General features: G+C 34.5%; 1 protein-coding gene across 1 annotated transcript in view; it reads left to right on the plus strand.

Annotated features, from left to right (window-relative positions):
- Window positions 1-14034, plus strand: part of PKHD1L1 (PKHD1 like 1) — a 171545-nt gene that overhangs the window by 126670 nt on the left and 30841 nt on the right. The window contains exons 60-67 of the mRNA XM_063709440.1: window positions 1362-1465; window positions 2388-2517; window positions 3289-3410; window positions 5080-5170; window positions 8338-8486; window positions 8569-8691; window positions 9570-9681; window positions 9763-9879. Coding sequence (XP_063565510.1) covers window positions 1362-1465; window positions 2388-2517; window positions 3289-3410; window positions 5080-5170; window positions 8338-8486; window positions 8569-8691; window positions 9570-9681; window positions 9763-9879 — 948 coding nt within the window. The remainder of the gene's footprint in view (window positions 1-1361; window positions 1466-2387; window positions 2518-3288; window positions 3411-5079; window positions 5171-8337; window positions 8487-8568; window positions 8692-9569; window positions 9682-9762; window positions 9880-14034) is intronic.

A 14034-nucleotide genomic window follows, 5' to 3' on the forward strand; every position in this document is an offset into this window, starting at 1 on the left:
ACTGTTTCTGCAGGTACTCATTTGTTCAAACACTGCCTATTTCGTTTTGCAACAGATCTATTTTAGAAAATCTTTATATTGAGCAAACAGCAGTCTCACTATAGCCTCTATTTGTTGGTCATAATCTGCCAGAGGAAGCTTACCTGATGATGATGGTGCTGCTGCTGCTGATAATGATGGTGATGGTAATGACGAACATGACACAAGATCACAGGCACTGTGCTAAGCATTAAACACATACGATCTTATTTAATCCTCATAATGTTATGGCATAAATATTACCCCTCTTTTAAAGATGAAGAAACAGATGATTAAAGGGGTAAAGTTGCTTTGATCTTTAATATTAATTTGTGTCTTTCTCACTTCAAATTCAGCGATGAACCCTATTCCTATGACAATCTTTCCTTGCTCCTATAAATTGTTTTGTGACGTGAGTAAAGACAACACATCTATGGCTTTTGTAAGCCCAGGTGGCTTGTAGTAATCATGTCTTCTCTATCATTATCTCAATTATTCATATCTTCTCAACCATGTATAGAAGAATTGCCTCATGGATTTTAAGGTAGGCTTTCCTTTCTAATACAAAATAACTTTTCTCCAACACATCCTATTAAGTATCAGTTTTTGAACAAATAATATTCTCTTTTGTTATTTTCCAGCCATGAGTTCCTGTGCCTCAGTTTTTTTTAACTAGATGATAGAGATATAAAAGTTCCTAACCCACAGGGTGCTTTATGGGAATTAAACCCCATATTGCCTGTTATGCATTTAGTACAGCACTTGAGAAAGAGCAATCTCTCATGGATTGTTATTGCTGTTATTAGTAGTCTGTAAAATTACCCTTTGTCACCTCGATGGTACTTACGATAAGCTGACCAGCAGATAATTGGCAATACATATTCTGAAAGAGATTATAAAAGGTAATGCCCTTAAAAGCTCTTTATGGCATCGAAAGGGAAATGTCAGGTAAATTATATTTTATGCCTTATGCCATACATTCTCAATTCGAAAATATCACCCCCCAGGAGGAAAAACTTAGTTCTTGAGGTGGGGGCAAAAAACGTAGGTATTACAATGGTTTGTGGTCCTCCAAAGGGCTACTGTATACTAACAGATATATGGTATATATGCGTTATTAAAATTTTGCGGGAGAGTGCAGGCTATTAGGAAAAAAATTGTTGAAAAAGGCTATTTGTGAGTACAATGAAAAGAGGTCTGAGAAATACTACCTCTTCTGGATTAAAGGAGCAAAGAATAATGATTTTTTCATGAAAAATTTGAACAACTTTGTGTAGCTTTTCAAAAATGTTTTATTCCAACTGTTTTAAAAAAAACAAATTTTAAATCTTTCCCTACCTTAGGAAATGCAAGAATAAGTAATGTGGAATTTTATCACAGTGGTCAAGAAGGCTTCAGGGATAGCACAGATCCAAGATATGCTGTAACGTTTCTTAACCTAGGACAGGTTTGTGCTTTATTTTTAATTTTGTGTATATTAAAAATATGCAAAATATTTTTATTTTCATTTGACTTCTAAATAGCCACATCTTATATTAGCTAAAATTATAATCTAATATAATAAAACTTTCTTGGCCCATTAACTTTTTAGACCTATATAAGCAGGATTTTATTCCACCCATATTGTGCATTTATTTAAGGCCAGTAAAAACCATAGGAAAAATAGTACAGAGGGTGAAAGAATCAAAGATCTATAATAGTGGTTTATATATCCACTTTATTTTGCAATGACCAAAAACATTTTTCCAAATGGTTTCTAGTAAACAAAGAGAGTATTGCTTAAATTTCTCAAATGAAATGCATGTCTGATCTACACCTCCATCAAAAGTGGGAAAGTGGGAAAATAAATATTCTGAGGGGGGAGTGATTTAAGAAAAATGAGAGACAGCATATTTCTTAGTAGAAATACAAAATAATCTGTAGGTTTAAATTGAAACCCCTAACCTGTTCACTGAATGGTTCTTATAGACATTTGAATGGTAACTCCTTGACTAAAGTATTATTTTTTGTAATTAAAAAAAATCCCTGTCATCATAAACTATTCTGAAAAAATAATTTTTAGCACCTTAGCATTTTATAAGTGATAATAGGAATATAAATGCATAGAAAAGAACTGGAGAATTTTGAAATCTGCATTTAAAGTAAGCATATATATTCAATATATCTAATAATAAATTCAGACATATGGAAATTTCCATATTTTATATGTGGATATATTAAAGACTTATGAAGAAATCATCTTTAAGAGAAAGTGAATTGAGTATTGATTATTGATAAAGGTTTGTTTACTGAAAATCATTTACTTCAATTTTTACAAATATATTGTAATTTTATTTTAAAAATGTTCTCTGTATCCCAATGTTGTATAGATTCAAGAACATGGCTCATCTTATATTCGAGGCTGTGCTTTTCACCATGGCTTCTCTCCAGCAATTGGTGTATTTGGGACAGATGGATTGGACATAGATGACAACATCATTCACTTTACAGTGGGGGAAGGTAATATAATAATATTTTGGTTCAAATTACACATCCTGTGGAGGCTTTCTTATCTATATACTCTAGAGCTACACTGCCCAATTGATCTTTCTATGAGGATGGAAATGGTCTATATTTCTGCTGTCTAATATAGTAATTACTAAGTCATATGTGTCTATTGAGCACTTGAATTATGGCTAGGAGCTGAATTATGACTGAGGAACTGAATTTTTAATTTTAATGGTACATAATTTAATTGTACTTAATATACATTTAAATAGCCACATATGGCTATGGTTATCATATTAGACACTATAGCCCTATAAAATGGAAGAATTTTTACCACATCACGTTCTTATATGAGTTATCTAATCACTAATTATTTAAATTTAATACTCCTCACTTATCAATCACAAATATTATTACAAATAAAGGTTATATACAACTTTAGGCATATTATATTGATTTTTGTCAATATGAAGTATAATAAACTTATTTAATGTATATGAAAGCTGTGGGTGTGTTTGTTAAATAAAATCTGAGATGGACTCTGTGAACTCACTTATTTAACAAGCATCCCAGAAGATTCTAATTCAGGTAGTCTATTAAAGAGGTAGAGTTCATTATCAAAGAGTTCAGAGGACTCCTGCGAAACTCTAAGAGGATTGTTTGTCAGGCTCAAAGTAGAAAAATAATTTTATGGAAAAATCAAAAGACATTATTCCTAATAGTCATTGCAAATTGACTTATGTTTTTTGGGGATTTTCTTTCTTTTTTTCTTTTTTTAAACAGGCATAAGAATATGGGGGAATGCCAACCGAGTCCGAGGGAATTTGATTGCACTTTCGGTTTGGCCAGGAACCTATCAGAACAGAAAAGATTTAAGTTCAACTCTCTGGCATGCAGCAATTGAGGTAGTGAAAACAAACTTATAATTATACTAATTTATAATTATATCAGTTATTGAAAAATATCTAATAAAATGAGCTAACTAAAGGAGTGAATGCACTTTTAAAAAGATGATGTAAGTTTCGATGGCCATTGGTATATTTTTTTTTTTCTGTCAATGTCTATTGGTTTAAATAGTTCTCTTACCTCATTTCTTTTCCAACATTATTTCAAGTTCCAGTACAGGGCCTCTTTGCTGCTGCTCGACTGAGTGCTTTAGGTGTATTGCTACTTAATTCTGGATTTAGTCTCCTCCCTAAAAATGAAAATAGACAATGGAATCTCTAAAATTATTTTCTCATCTAAAATTGTCATGATTCTACATGCAAGGTTATTATACTTATCTGATATTACTAATTGGAACCTTCTTGTTTCCCATGAAGTTTCTTCAATTACTATAGGTGTTTGTTGAGATATAGAGTAAGATTACAAACAAGAAAAGAGAAAGTAGAGGAGATAACTTCCTCCTGTCTTTACCTATGACATACAATCAAAGGAAATTTAAAATAGTTATCTTTGAAAGATGGGATAAGGATTGAGTTTTTTTATGTGCAACTATTAATACCTTAAGGTAAAATCTGAAAGCTGAAATTTAGTATACATTTATGAGGTAAAAAATATTCTCTTTTTATCTGTTTATACATATTGAATATCAATTCCAAATCTTTAAGGCTATCTATGGCTTTTGAAGGAAAAGGTACTTGACATTTATGAATTCATGTGACTCTATTTTTATCAAAATATTTAAAAATAAGTGTGTTTGATATGATCGCAACTTTTGACTGTTTTGCTGACACCATAGGGAAGAACGAAATGTGTGCTCTATGCTTCCATTTTTTATTACTTTGACTTGGGTTATAAAATAAAATTGTTTAGTAATTACCTAACACTCATGCTAACCTACTTTGTGATTATAGCAAACATTATATAAACTAGTCAATGTCTCCACTGAATCTTATGATCCACTCTCATTGCCTTAGTTGTCCTTTTTTAAATAAATTAATCAAATTGGTAACAAAATGTAACTAAAAAGAGCTTGCACCTGTAATCCTAGCTACTTGGGAGGTTGAGTTAAGAGGATTGCTTAAGCTTAGGAGTTTGAGATCTACCTGGGCAACATAGCGAGACCCTGTCTCTCTCTCTCTCTCTATATATATATATATGTTATATATATTCTATATATGCATACTTTTATATAAATATATATTTATATTAAACATATATAAATATAATACATAAACATATATTTATCGCTTTTTCAGTGATCACAACTTCCTGAAAAAAGTGTTAACATTCTCCTTACCTTCTTATAATACTGGAATTTGTTCTGTGCCTTGTAAATTTTAAACCACATTCAGTGAATTTTGTGACTGAAATGAGAAATAATCTCTTTAACGTAGTTTTTAAATGAAGTCCAGGCTGTAGTACTTAATGATGGCTTTACACCAAGAACCTAGTGTAATTTCATCATTTGTAATTAAGTTTGAATGGGGTAAATAATAAATAAAAATTTTCCTCCTGAAAATGTAGTCATAATTAAAGGTTTTCATAAGTGTATTGTCATATACTTACTCTCGATTTATATAAATGTTTACTAGCCTGATGCACAGTATTTTTTTTTAATCATTGCACTAGATAAATAGAGGGACCAATACAGTTTTACAGAATAATGTAGTGGCTGGATTTGGAAGAGCAGGATACCGCATTGATGGTGAACCTTGCCCAGGTAAGTCTTTTAAACCAGGAATCGCTAAAACTAGGAAATAACTTGTACAAAATTGTTAAAATAAATAATTATTGTTTGTTAATTCAATATGTGATATCTTTTCCTTCTGGGCACTGAAATAACTCAACAAGATAAATTATTTCAAGATAACATTGGATCTAAAAAAATAAATAAATAGGTTTCTAAGGAAAACTTTATTTTCCCAAGTTTATGATCCCAAAACTCCAATGACAACTTGAGTTCTTGATTTGGTTGGTATTGGGACAGTAAGTACCTCATCCCACCACCATTTTTTAAAAAACAGCACTTATTATAGAGGTATATGTTGACATACGCCATTATTTTAACTTCTGCTTTGATAGAATAAATGCTCACTATTCATATGTTAAACCTGCATGCATCAAAAAGTCAACAAACATGAACAGACACTTCTCAAATATAGATTTCTCTATATTGGATTAGTAAAAATTAAGAGGTAACTGAGCATCTACTCTTTTGGCAAGGCTGTAGGGAAAGCGAAACATTTACACCTTGCTGGTTGAAGGACAAAACAATATAATCTCTACTTAGGGTAACATGACAACATCTACCAAAATCACATGTGCGTTTACCTTTACTCAGTATTTCCACTTCTATGAATCTAGCTAACAGTTGCCTTTACAAACTTAGAAAATTATTTATGAACAAGGTTATTCATCACAGCATTGTCTGTACTAGCAGAAAACCGAAAGCCACTTTGTGTCCCGCAATGGTAGAATAGTTATATAAAGCCAGACGATGGAACACTAGACTACTCGAAGAAAGAAGGCAGAAGAGTTCAATGTATTGATATGAAGAAATCTCTAGAATATTCTTAAGTGCTTACTGGAGAGTGCAAAATAGTTTATATAATACTATTTTAGGTATAATACCTATAAAATATGTTTTGTGGAAGAAAGGGAAGGAATCAGAATGTATATGGTATTTGTATTTACATAAGGAAAGTATAAAAATCATAGAAAGTAATTGGGAACAAGGAGACTCAGTACTTATAATTGCATACTTTTTAAATAAGCTCTATATTTTCAACCAATAATTTATAATAAATAATTACCAGATCAAAAAAGTAAAATACATAATAAATCTGCGGACTTTACCCCTCAAGAAATTTAAAGAAATTTAAAGAAAATGGGACTTTCTTTGAGAAATGTATGTCCCTCCCAGAGTTGATTTTAAAAGAAAAATCTCAGTATAGTTACTTTTTAACAGCTTAATTTGGCATGATTTATATAGCATAAATTTCACCTTTTAAAAAATATACTAGTTAAAAGTGTATTTATTTTTAAGATTCTTTGAATCCGCATTTTTTTTCTGTCAATTCAAACATTTTTAGACTTAAGCTGGTTTTATTCTTGTGCAAAATACATTCTGAAGGAACAAAAACTACTTTGTCAACATATTTAAGTGATTCCTTGATATATGCTCTTGTTAAATATTTTAGTTCCCAACCACTTAAAGTGGCTTTTCTTTGACTTAAAAATTTAAAATATGTAATTTCTTTACAACTTCAATAAAGTTATCCTTATGGATTTTTCAACATCAAAATATCTTTGAATATGAATATTTACTAGTATGTATAATGCTATGTAATGCATTTTTCACTGACTATGTTGATATTCCTAAATAATTGAGACTATTTATAAGGAGATTTTGGAGTTATAGCAACTGAAATATGAAACATCACAGAGGAATGAAGAGTTTACGTTCCTGTAATGGTACGTCAATTTATTCAATCCATCTTCCAGACAAGAGTCTGGGAAACTGGAGATAGTGATATACACTGGGTTCAGGGGTCAAACCCTATTTGTCCATGCATCTATATTGTGTGATTCTAAGGGGGGGAAATGTAAACATCTTCTTTTAATAATAATAATTTTAATAATGCAGGAAAATTATCAAAACCAGGAAAATTATAAATAAAATGTAAAACCCAATGGACTAGGAAGAAGGGAAAATCAGCAGAAGATAAAAGGAAACAGATACCAGGGAACCTGAACAGGAGAGCTGGTATTAAGTACAATTTAGGAGGTGGTGCTGCTCTTTATAGACAATCCTCCAATTCATGCCTGTGTGGGGAGGGAGTTATTAAGGTTATTGAACTGACTTGGACATAAGTAAAACTTTCATGAAAATCCCCTTTGTTGTATATATTAATAATGAGTATAGTTGCCATTTATTGAGAGTATTTGCTAGGCACTGTATGTGGGTTATTTCATTTTATTTTGAAACAATTCTGAATTAATCATTAAAACTTTTTACATATGAGGAAACTAAGTTCCTGAAAGCTTAAACAACTTTCCCAAGATAATGCATACACCAATTGTTAAAATATTTAAAGACCACCTATCTCTGTACTACCTTCTAGGCTCCAAGAAATGATGGTGAATGAGCTAGGCGCAATGTCTTCTGTCATGAAGCTTACGTCTTAGTAGGAGAGAAGAGATGGATAATTCACAAATAATTAATAATAAAAATATCAAGTGAAAGGAATTTTAATTGTAATGTAAAGTGACTGAGGTGTTATTTTGTATCAGGTATTTAGGGAAGGTCTTTTAAGGAAGTGACATTTGACTTGAAAATGGGATGACCAGAAGGACATAGCAATGGAAAGATGTTCAGGGGAAGCATTTCACAGACAGTAAGCTCTACCAAGTTTAGGCTTATTTGTATCTAAATCCCACGCTCTTTCTCATTAAATTAATCTTTAATCAGATAAAATAATGTAAGTGTGTTAACACTAAACTTTTGCAAATAAGTATACAGTTATTTTAATTAACAGTGAAGAGACTAGTTAGACAAAAGTAAATACTAATTAGAATAAACCAGGCGAGGTGGGGCATGCCTGTAGTCCCAGCTACTCAGGAGGCCAAGGCAGGAAGATGGCTTGAGTTTGAGACGAGTTTGAGTAACATAGTGAGACTCCATCTCGAGAACATTAAAAGAAAAACACTAAATAGAGTGAACCATAAATGGCAGAGCCATAAAAATATTTGATCATATTAAAGCTGATATCAGAATTATGTATGTAATTTTGAAAAGAATTTTGTTAACTTTAACTGATACTGCTTATTAAAACTATATGACATGAAATGTAGTGTTCAATCTCTGGTTCTATATTTCCCTCCAAGGCCAGTTTAATCCTGTGGAAAAGTGGTTTGACAATGAAGCCCATGGAGGTTTATATGGGATCTATATGAACCAAGATGGCCTTCCTGGATGTTCTCTTATACAAGGATTTACCATTTGGACATGCTGGGATTATGGAATTTATTTTCAGGTAATTATGATTAAAGATGGTGATTGTTTATTTTCTTTTATGATTGTCCTTAGTATTATGTAACCTGCAAATTCTATTGCAGACCACAGAGAGCGTGCACATTTATAATGTGACCCTGGTTGACAATGGAATGGCCATTTTTCCAATGATTTACATGCCAGCTGCTATATCACACAAAATTTCCAGTAAAAATGTACAAATTAAGGTAAGAAATTAATACAGCCACACCATGGAGAAAAAAATAACTTGGAGAAGGGTGGAATTTCTGAAGGACTAATAAGAATAATCTCCTTAACTTCTATCTCTGCCTCACCCACACCTCCCTGCCTTTGTTCCCACTGCCCTCTGCCTAAAAAACTGTTCTTTTTTTTTTTTTTTTTTTTTTTTTTGAGATGGAGTCTCGCTCCGTAGCCCAGGCTGGAGTGCAGTGGCACAATTTCGGCTCACTGCAAACTCCGCCTCCCGGGTTCACATCCTGCCTCAGCCTCCCGAGTAGCTAGGACTACAGGCGCCCGCCACCACGCCTGGCTAATTTTTTATATTTTTAGTAGAGATGGGATTTCACTGTGTTAGCCAGGATGGTCTTGATCTCCTGACCTCGTGATCCGCCCACATGGGCCTCCCAAAGTGTTGGGATTACAGGCGTGAGCCACCGCGCCCAGCAAAAAAGCTGTTCATTCTTATCTCTCCTCCTCCCTTCCCTCTTCTTGCTTATCACCTGCTAATCTTGCAATAGTTAGTTAAATTTTCACTCCCTCTATGAAGTTTTTTTCTGAGCCAGTTTGGGTGGTAATGACACTTCCTCCACTTTTTTGTGCCTACTGTTCCCTGGATGTATTTATCACAGAAACATAACATGTCCTTATATGTAATAATTTACATGTCTGTCTTCCCTTTCCTATTCTCAGTGTTTTTCCAGTTGGGGTAGCAACCTTTTTCATCTTTGTTTAATGAATGATCCACTTTTTGAATTTATAGTTTGTGTTTTATTTACTACAGTAGAATTTAGTACTATTCATTATCATGTTTTCTTTTAGTAAGAGCTATTATTAATGCTATATTGTTTGGTTTATTTCCAAACAGAGCTCATTAATTGTTGGAAGTAGCCCTGGGTTTAATTGCTCTGATGTCCTAACTAATGATGATCCCAATATTGAACTCACTGCTGCTCATCGGAGTCCTAGATCTCCATCAGGTGAAAAATTTGAAACTTTAATGTTGTTGTTCATACGAGTGCATATTCAATTTTCATTAACTTTTTTTTTTTTGGTAAAAGGTGGGAGAAGTGGGATTTGTTGGCCTACCTTTGCTTCAGCTCATAACATGGCACCCCGAAAGCCCCATGCAGGGATCATGAGTTACAATGCCATCAGTGGCCTTTTGGACATCTCAGGCAAGTACACAGTCTTTTACAAATCTTCTCAATTAATTTCTGTAAAGAATATGTAGAGGAAAACTAATAATGTTTCATTGTTAGTAAAAATGATTTAAGTGAATTTTTATAGCAATCTGCTCAATATGACGAAGAAATCAGACATCAGAGTCAATTTTGAGAATGGTTTCTTGGCAGGATTCTTATACTGTATGTTGAAGAATTGATGTTAAATTTTCCTTCTAAAACAACAACAACAAAACACTGGCATTTGTGATTTAATATTAATTAATTTGTATAATTTGTAAATGCCCTTTCATGTAAGTAGGCTTATATATTATCATCCCCTTTTAAAATTGAAGAACCTTAAGCTCAAAGAACTTAGTACCTGGCCAAATTCCCACAGCTATTGGCACAGCTAGGATTAGAATCAAAATCTTCTGATTCAAACTCCACTGCTCTTTCACTGAACCAGGATGGCTGCTTAGAAATGTAAAATAATTATATATAAATTAATGTAGTAAACACATCAATTATTTTCATTTGGCCTATTAAATAGCACTGTGCATTTCCTGTTTTAATGGAGCAAGTGTCCCTTCCAGGATGATTTTAACCAGTGTCTCTTTGAAGAAAGTAGTTCAGTAAGTTAGACATCTAAGTTTTAACATATTCTTTCTCACAACTTTAGATCCCAGAAATGTGAAACAAATGAGCAACATTTTTAAGTGTTAATTGCAATGCTCATACCCTTGGAGGAAATTGTATAACATGCTACATAGGTTGTAACTGAACATATATGGCTTTTAATAAATAATATGCTCCAGAATATTATAAATATCATGTGACAATGAAACTGCCCTTATGAAATGAAGCCTTAAGATTGAAATTTATTGAAAGAACATTAATAACTATTATTCTTTCATAAGATATAGTCTTTTAAAATAACATATAAAAGTTGGTTGACTGAGATTCCCTAGAAACAGCCTTAGATGAGGACTTTTATATTAGTGGCTTCTTGGAACACCTAGTAGAAAGGGAAGGAAGAGAACAGGGCAAGGGAAGTTGCTAAGCAAGGATGTGATATGAGCTGAAGGGCAGCTATACTTGATGCCACTGGGAAACTCTAGAGTGTAAGTTAAAATTGCCACGGAGTTGATCCCACATCTGGTGAGGTGGGCAGGGGACGGAAGTCATTTGTATCCCCATGTTAGTTTTTGGTTACAGCTGCCCCTATGGGGAGGACCTTGATTTCCCGGGTGTGTGGCTCCTTTTTGGCTAAGCTAATTGTCTGGGAAAAGGGAGATTTGTTAACAGCCAGTATTCAAAGAGATGAGAGATGGGTGTACCAGCCTGTATCCACTTTAGTCCTCTCTTGGGACTACTGGGATCTACTTGCTTTCTTCATTGTTAGTTATATTAAGTTATATATGATTTCTCCAAGATTCTGCATTGTCACAATTTCTGGGAAAAACTTTAAGAAGAGGTTTGGTGGTCACACTGCCATAGCTGGTCCCTAAACTATAAATGATACTCATCATCTCTCTCATCCATCACCCTTTCTAAATTTCTGTCTTCCTTGGTTAACACTTCTGCTTGTCAAGATGGCTTGCCTGGTAGAATGTCTCAGACCCTCATCCCTGTTATAAATAGGCCCCTGGTCCATGGTGGCTCATGCCTGTAATCCCAGCACTTTGGAAGGCCAAGGTGGATGAATCATGAGGTCAGGAGTTCAAGACCAGTTTGGCCAACATGGTGAAACCCCGACTCTACTAAAAATACAAAAAAAAAAAAAAAAAAAAAAAACTAGCTGGGCATAATCCCAGCTACTTGTAAGGCTGAGGCAGGAGAATTGCTTGAAACTGGGAGGCGGAGGTTGCAGTGAGCCGAGATCACACAACTGTACTCCAGCCTGGGCAACAGAGTAAAACTCTGTCTCAAAAAAAAAAAAAAAAAAAAGTCCCTGGTTTCTGTGCCCTTATGAAGCCATGACTTCTGTACTTGCCATTTTACAACTAACAGTGGGCATATACCCCAGTGGATCATGTGAGTGCATCCTGCCTTCATTCTATAGAATAGGCCTACCTCTGCATGGTGATCAGGATCAGTTACTTCTGCCAGATGGTAAATGCCTTCTTTGTCTGATGAGAAGCCTGAAGTGACAATGAGGTAGGTATAACTTTATTTTTATTGAGTCACTTACTGTATGTCCTGCTGAAACACTTCTCATCTGGGAACTATGACCTCCAGACTCATAGAACCTAAAATTTTAGTATTGGAAGCACAAGTTTCCCAAGTGAACTTCCAGGGATAATGGTGAAAACAGTTACTCCTACTTCTTGCCTTTGGTACCAGCACCCATGTATTCTATATTTTTGATATTTACCACCATATAATGCCTTTTGTTTTAGGTTAATAACACATTTTTTGCAGGTTGTCATTTCCAAAGTTGACACCTCAGCTGTGCCTTCAAGAATCTATTCCACCAGTCTTTAGGGGTGACATTCTCCAGATGCTATATTGTATGATTGGAGCAATTCTTCCATGGTGATTCCATTGTCTTATGCTCACCCCTGTACCTATTTTGTCGAACGTGAGTTCTTTAGTCCAGGGTGATGTTATGCAGGAGCCCGTGCCATTAGATCACTTTGTGAGTCCTAGTATGGTGGTGCTAACTGAAGCCCTATAAGAAAGGAAAACTCACACCAGGAATACATGTCAGTACTACTCAGCATGAATTGTTACCTTTTCCAGGGTGGAATAAATCTGATGTCACCAACTTTAATTTAAGTAATTGTTTGATTTCCTGAGGAATGGTAGTATACTGAAGACTACATTTTAATTTCTGTGCCAGGCAATTTGGGTCAGACATTATGTAGAAGAAGTAGCTCCACTAACATTGGAAAGAAGGTGTCCATACTGTTGGATCCACGCATAGCCTCCATCTTCACCAAAAAAGCTACTCAGTTCATAAGCTGATTTTGTAAGGGCTGGGGTGGCTGAGGACAGAGATTAACTGATATTTGTTGGACAAATCATCCTGACCATTTGGTTTTTCAGGTACTCTTCTGTATTGAATGCTTATTGGTGGAAAATAGCATGCATTTTGTACCCATTTTGACGTGTCTATCCACATGTTTTTTCCTGAACATCCAGTCTACTTCCTTCCAGGCCCCTTACCAACCAGCTAAGCCACTCATCACTACCCAGGAGTCCATATTTATCTTTACCTTAGATCAGTTCTCTCTCCACAAAAAGTAGGTGACCCTGTGTACTACCCAAATTTCTTTTAATTGGAAAGATCTTCCCACACCACACCACACCACACCACACCACACCATACCACACCACACTCATTCAAGGCCACCTCTGAGTTGGGCTGAAATGCATTGGAATTATATAATACATCCAATATAATACATCCAATTTCAACATTCCCATTTTTGAGCCTTTGACCTGCATTTTTCTCACAACATGTCATGGAAATTTGGGCATTTCTACTTAATGTGGGCCATCACTATTTCCAAGCTTCTAAAAGTAATTCCAGCAACGTATTAAAACTGGCCATACTAGTGTATAATTCCCTTGGAACAGGTCCTGTGGAAGATAAGATTTGTCTTTTAAGGCTCTGTTGAGGTCCCTGATGATTTCAAGCAAGCAGAGCAGGAAGTTACTTTCTAATAAGAAGGAATATACCATTTATACACATCCAGAGCATTCAGCACATTCTGAGACTTCAAGGTCCAAGTGGCTCTTCCCACATATCTCCAACTAACTTAGCATCCCACTTTGTTTCTGTCAGGGCCTTTGATGTAGGGGATTTGGTAGGGCTCAGAACCCAGCCATCTCTTAAGTTGTAAGGTTCCTCTGATCTTACACTTAGATCCTGAGATTTGCTTTGAATGTGTGAATAACCACCATAGTTTCCTTTTCTTTCTTCAAAGCATTAATAAAGTAGAAGCAGAAATGGAATTCTTATGCAAGTGGCTTATTGAAGGTATGCTCTCCATCTCAGGAGAAAGGGAGTGAAAGAAGTATTAGAATAGGGCAGAGGAAGGAGCTAAGCAAAGATATGACCTCAACTGAAGTTCAGCTTCTTCTACCTGAAACTTCAGAGAGCTGTGGAGTATAAATTGTGCCAAATATTTTCCCCACATTGAGGCAAAAGGTTCTTCCATA

This window comes from Gorilla gorilla, chromosome 7 (genome assembly GCF_029281585.2).
Source record: "Gorilla gorilla gorilla isolate KB3781 chromosome 7, NHGRI_mGorGor1-v2.1_pri, whole genome shotgun sequence".
Lineage (NCBI taxonomy): Eukaryota > Metazoa > Chordata > Mammalia > Primates > Hominidae > Gorilla > Gorilla gorilla.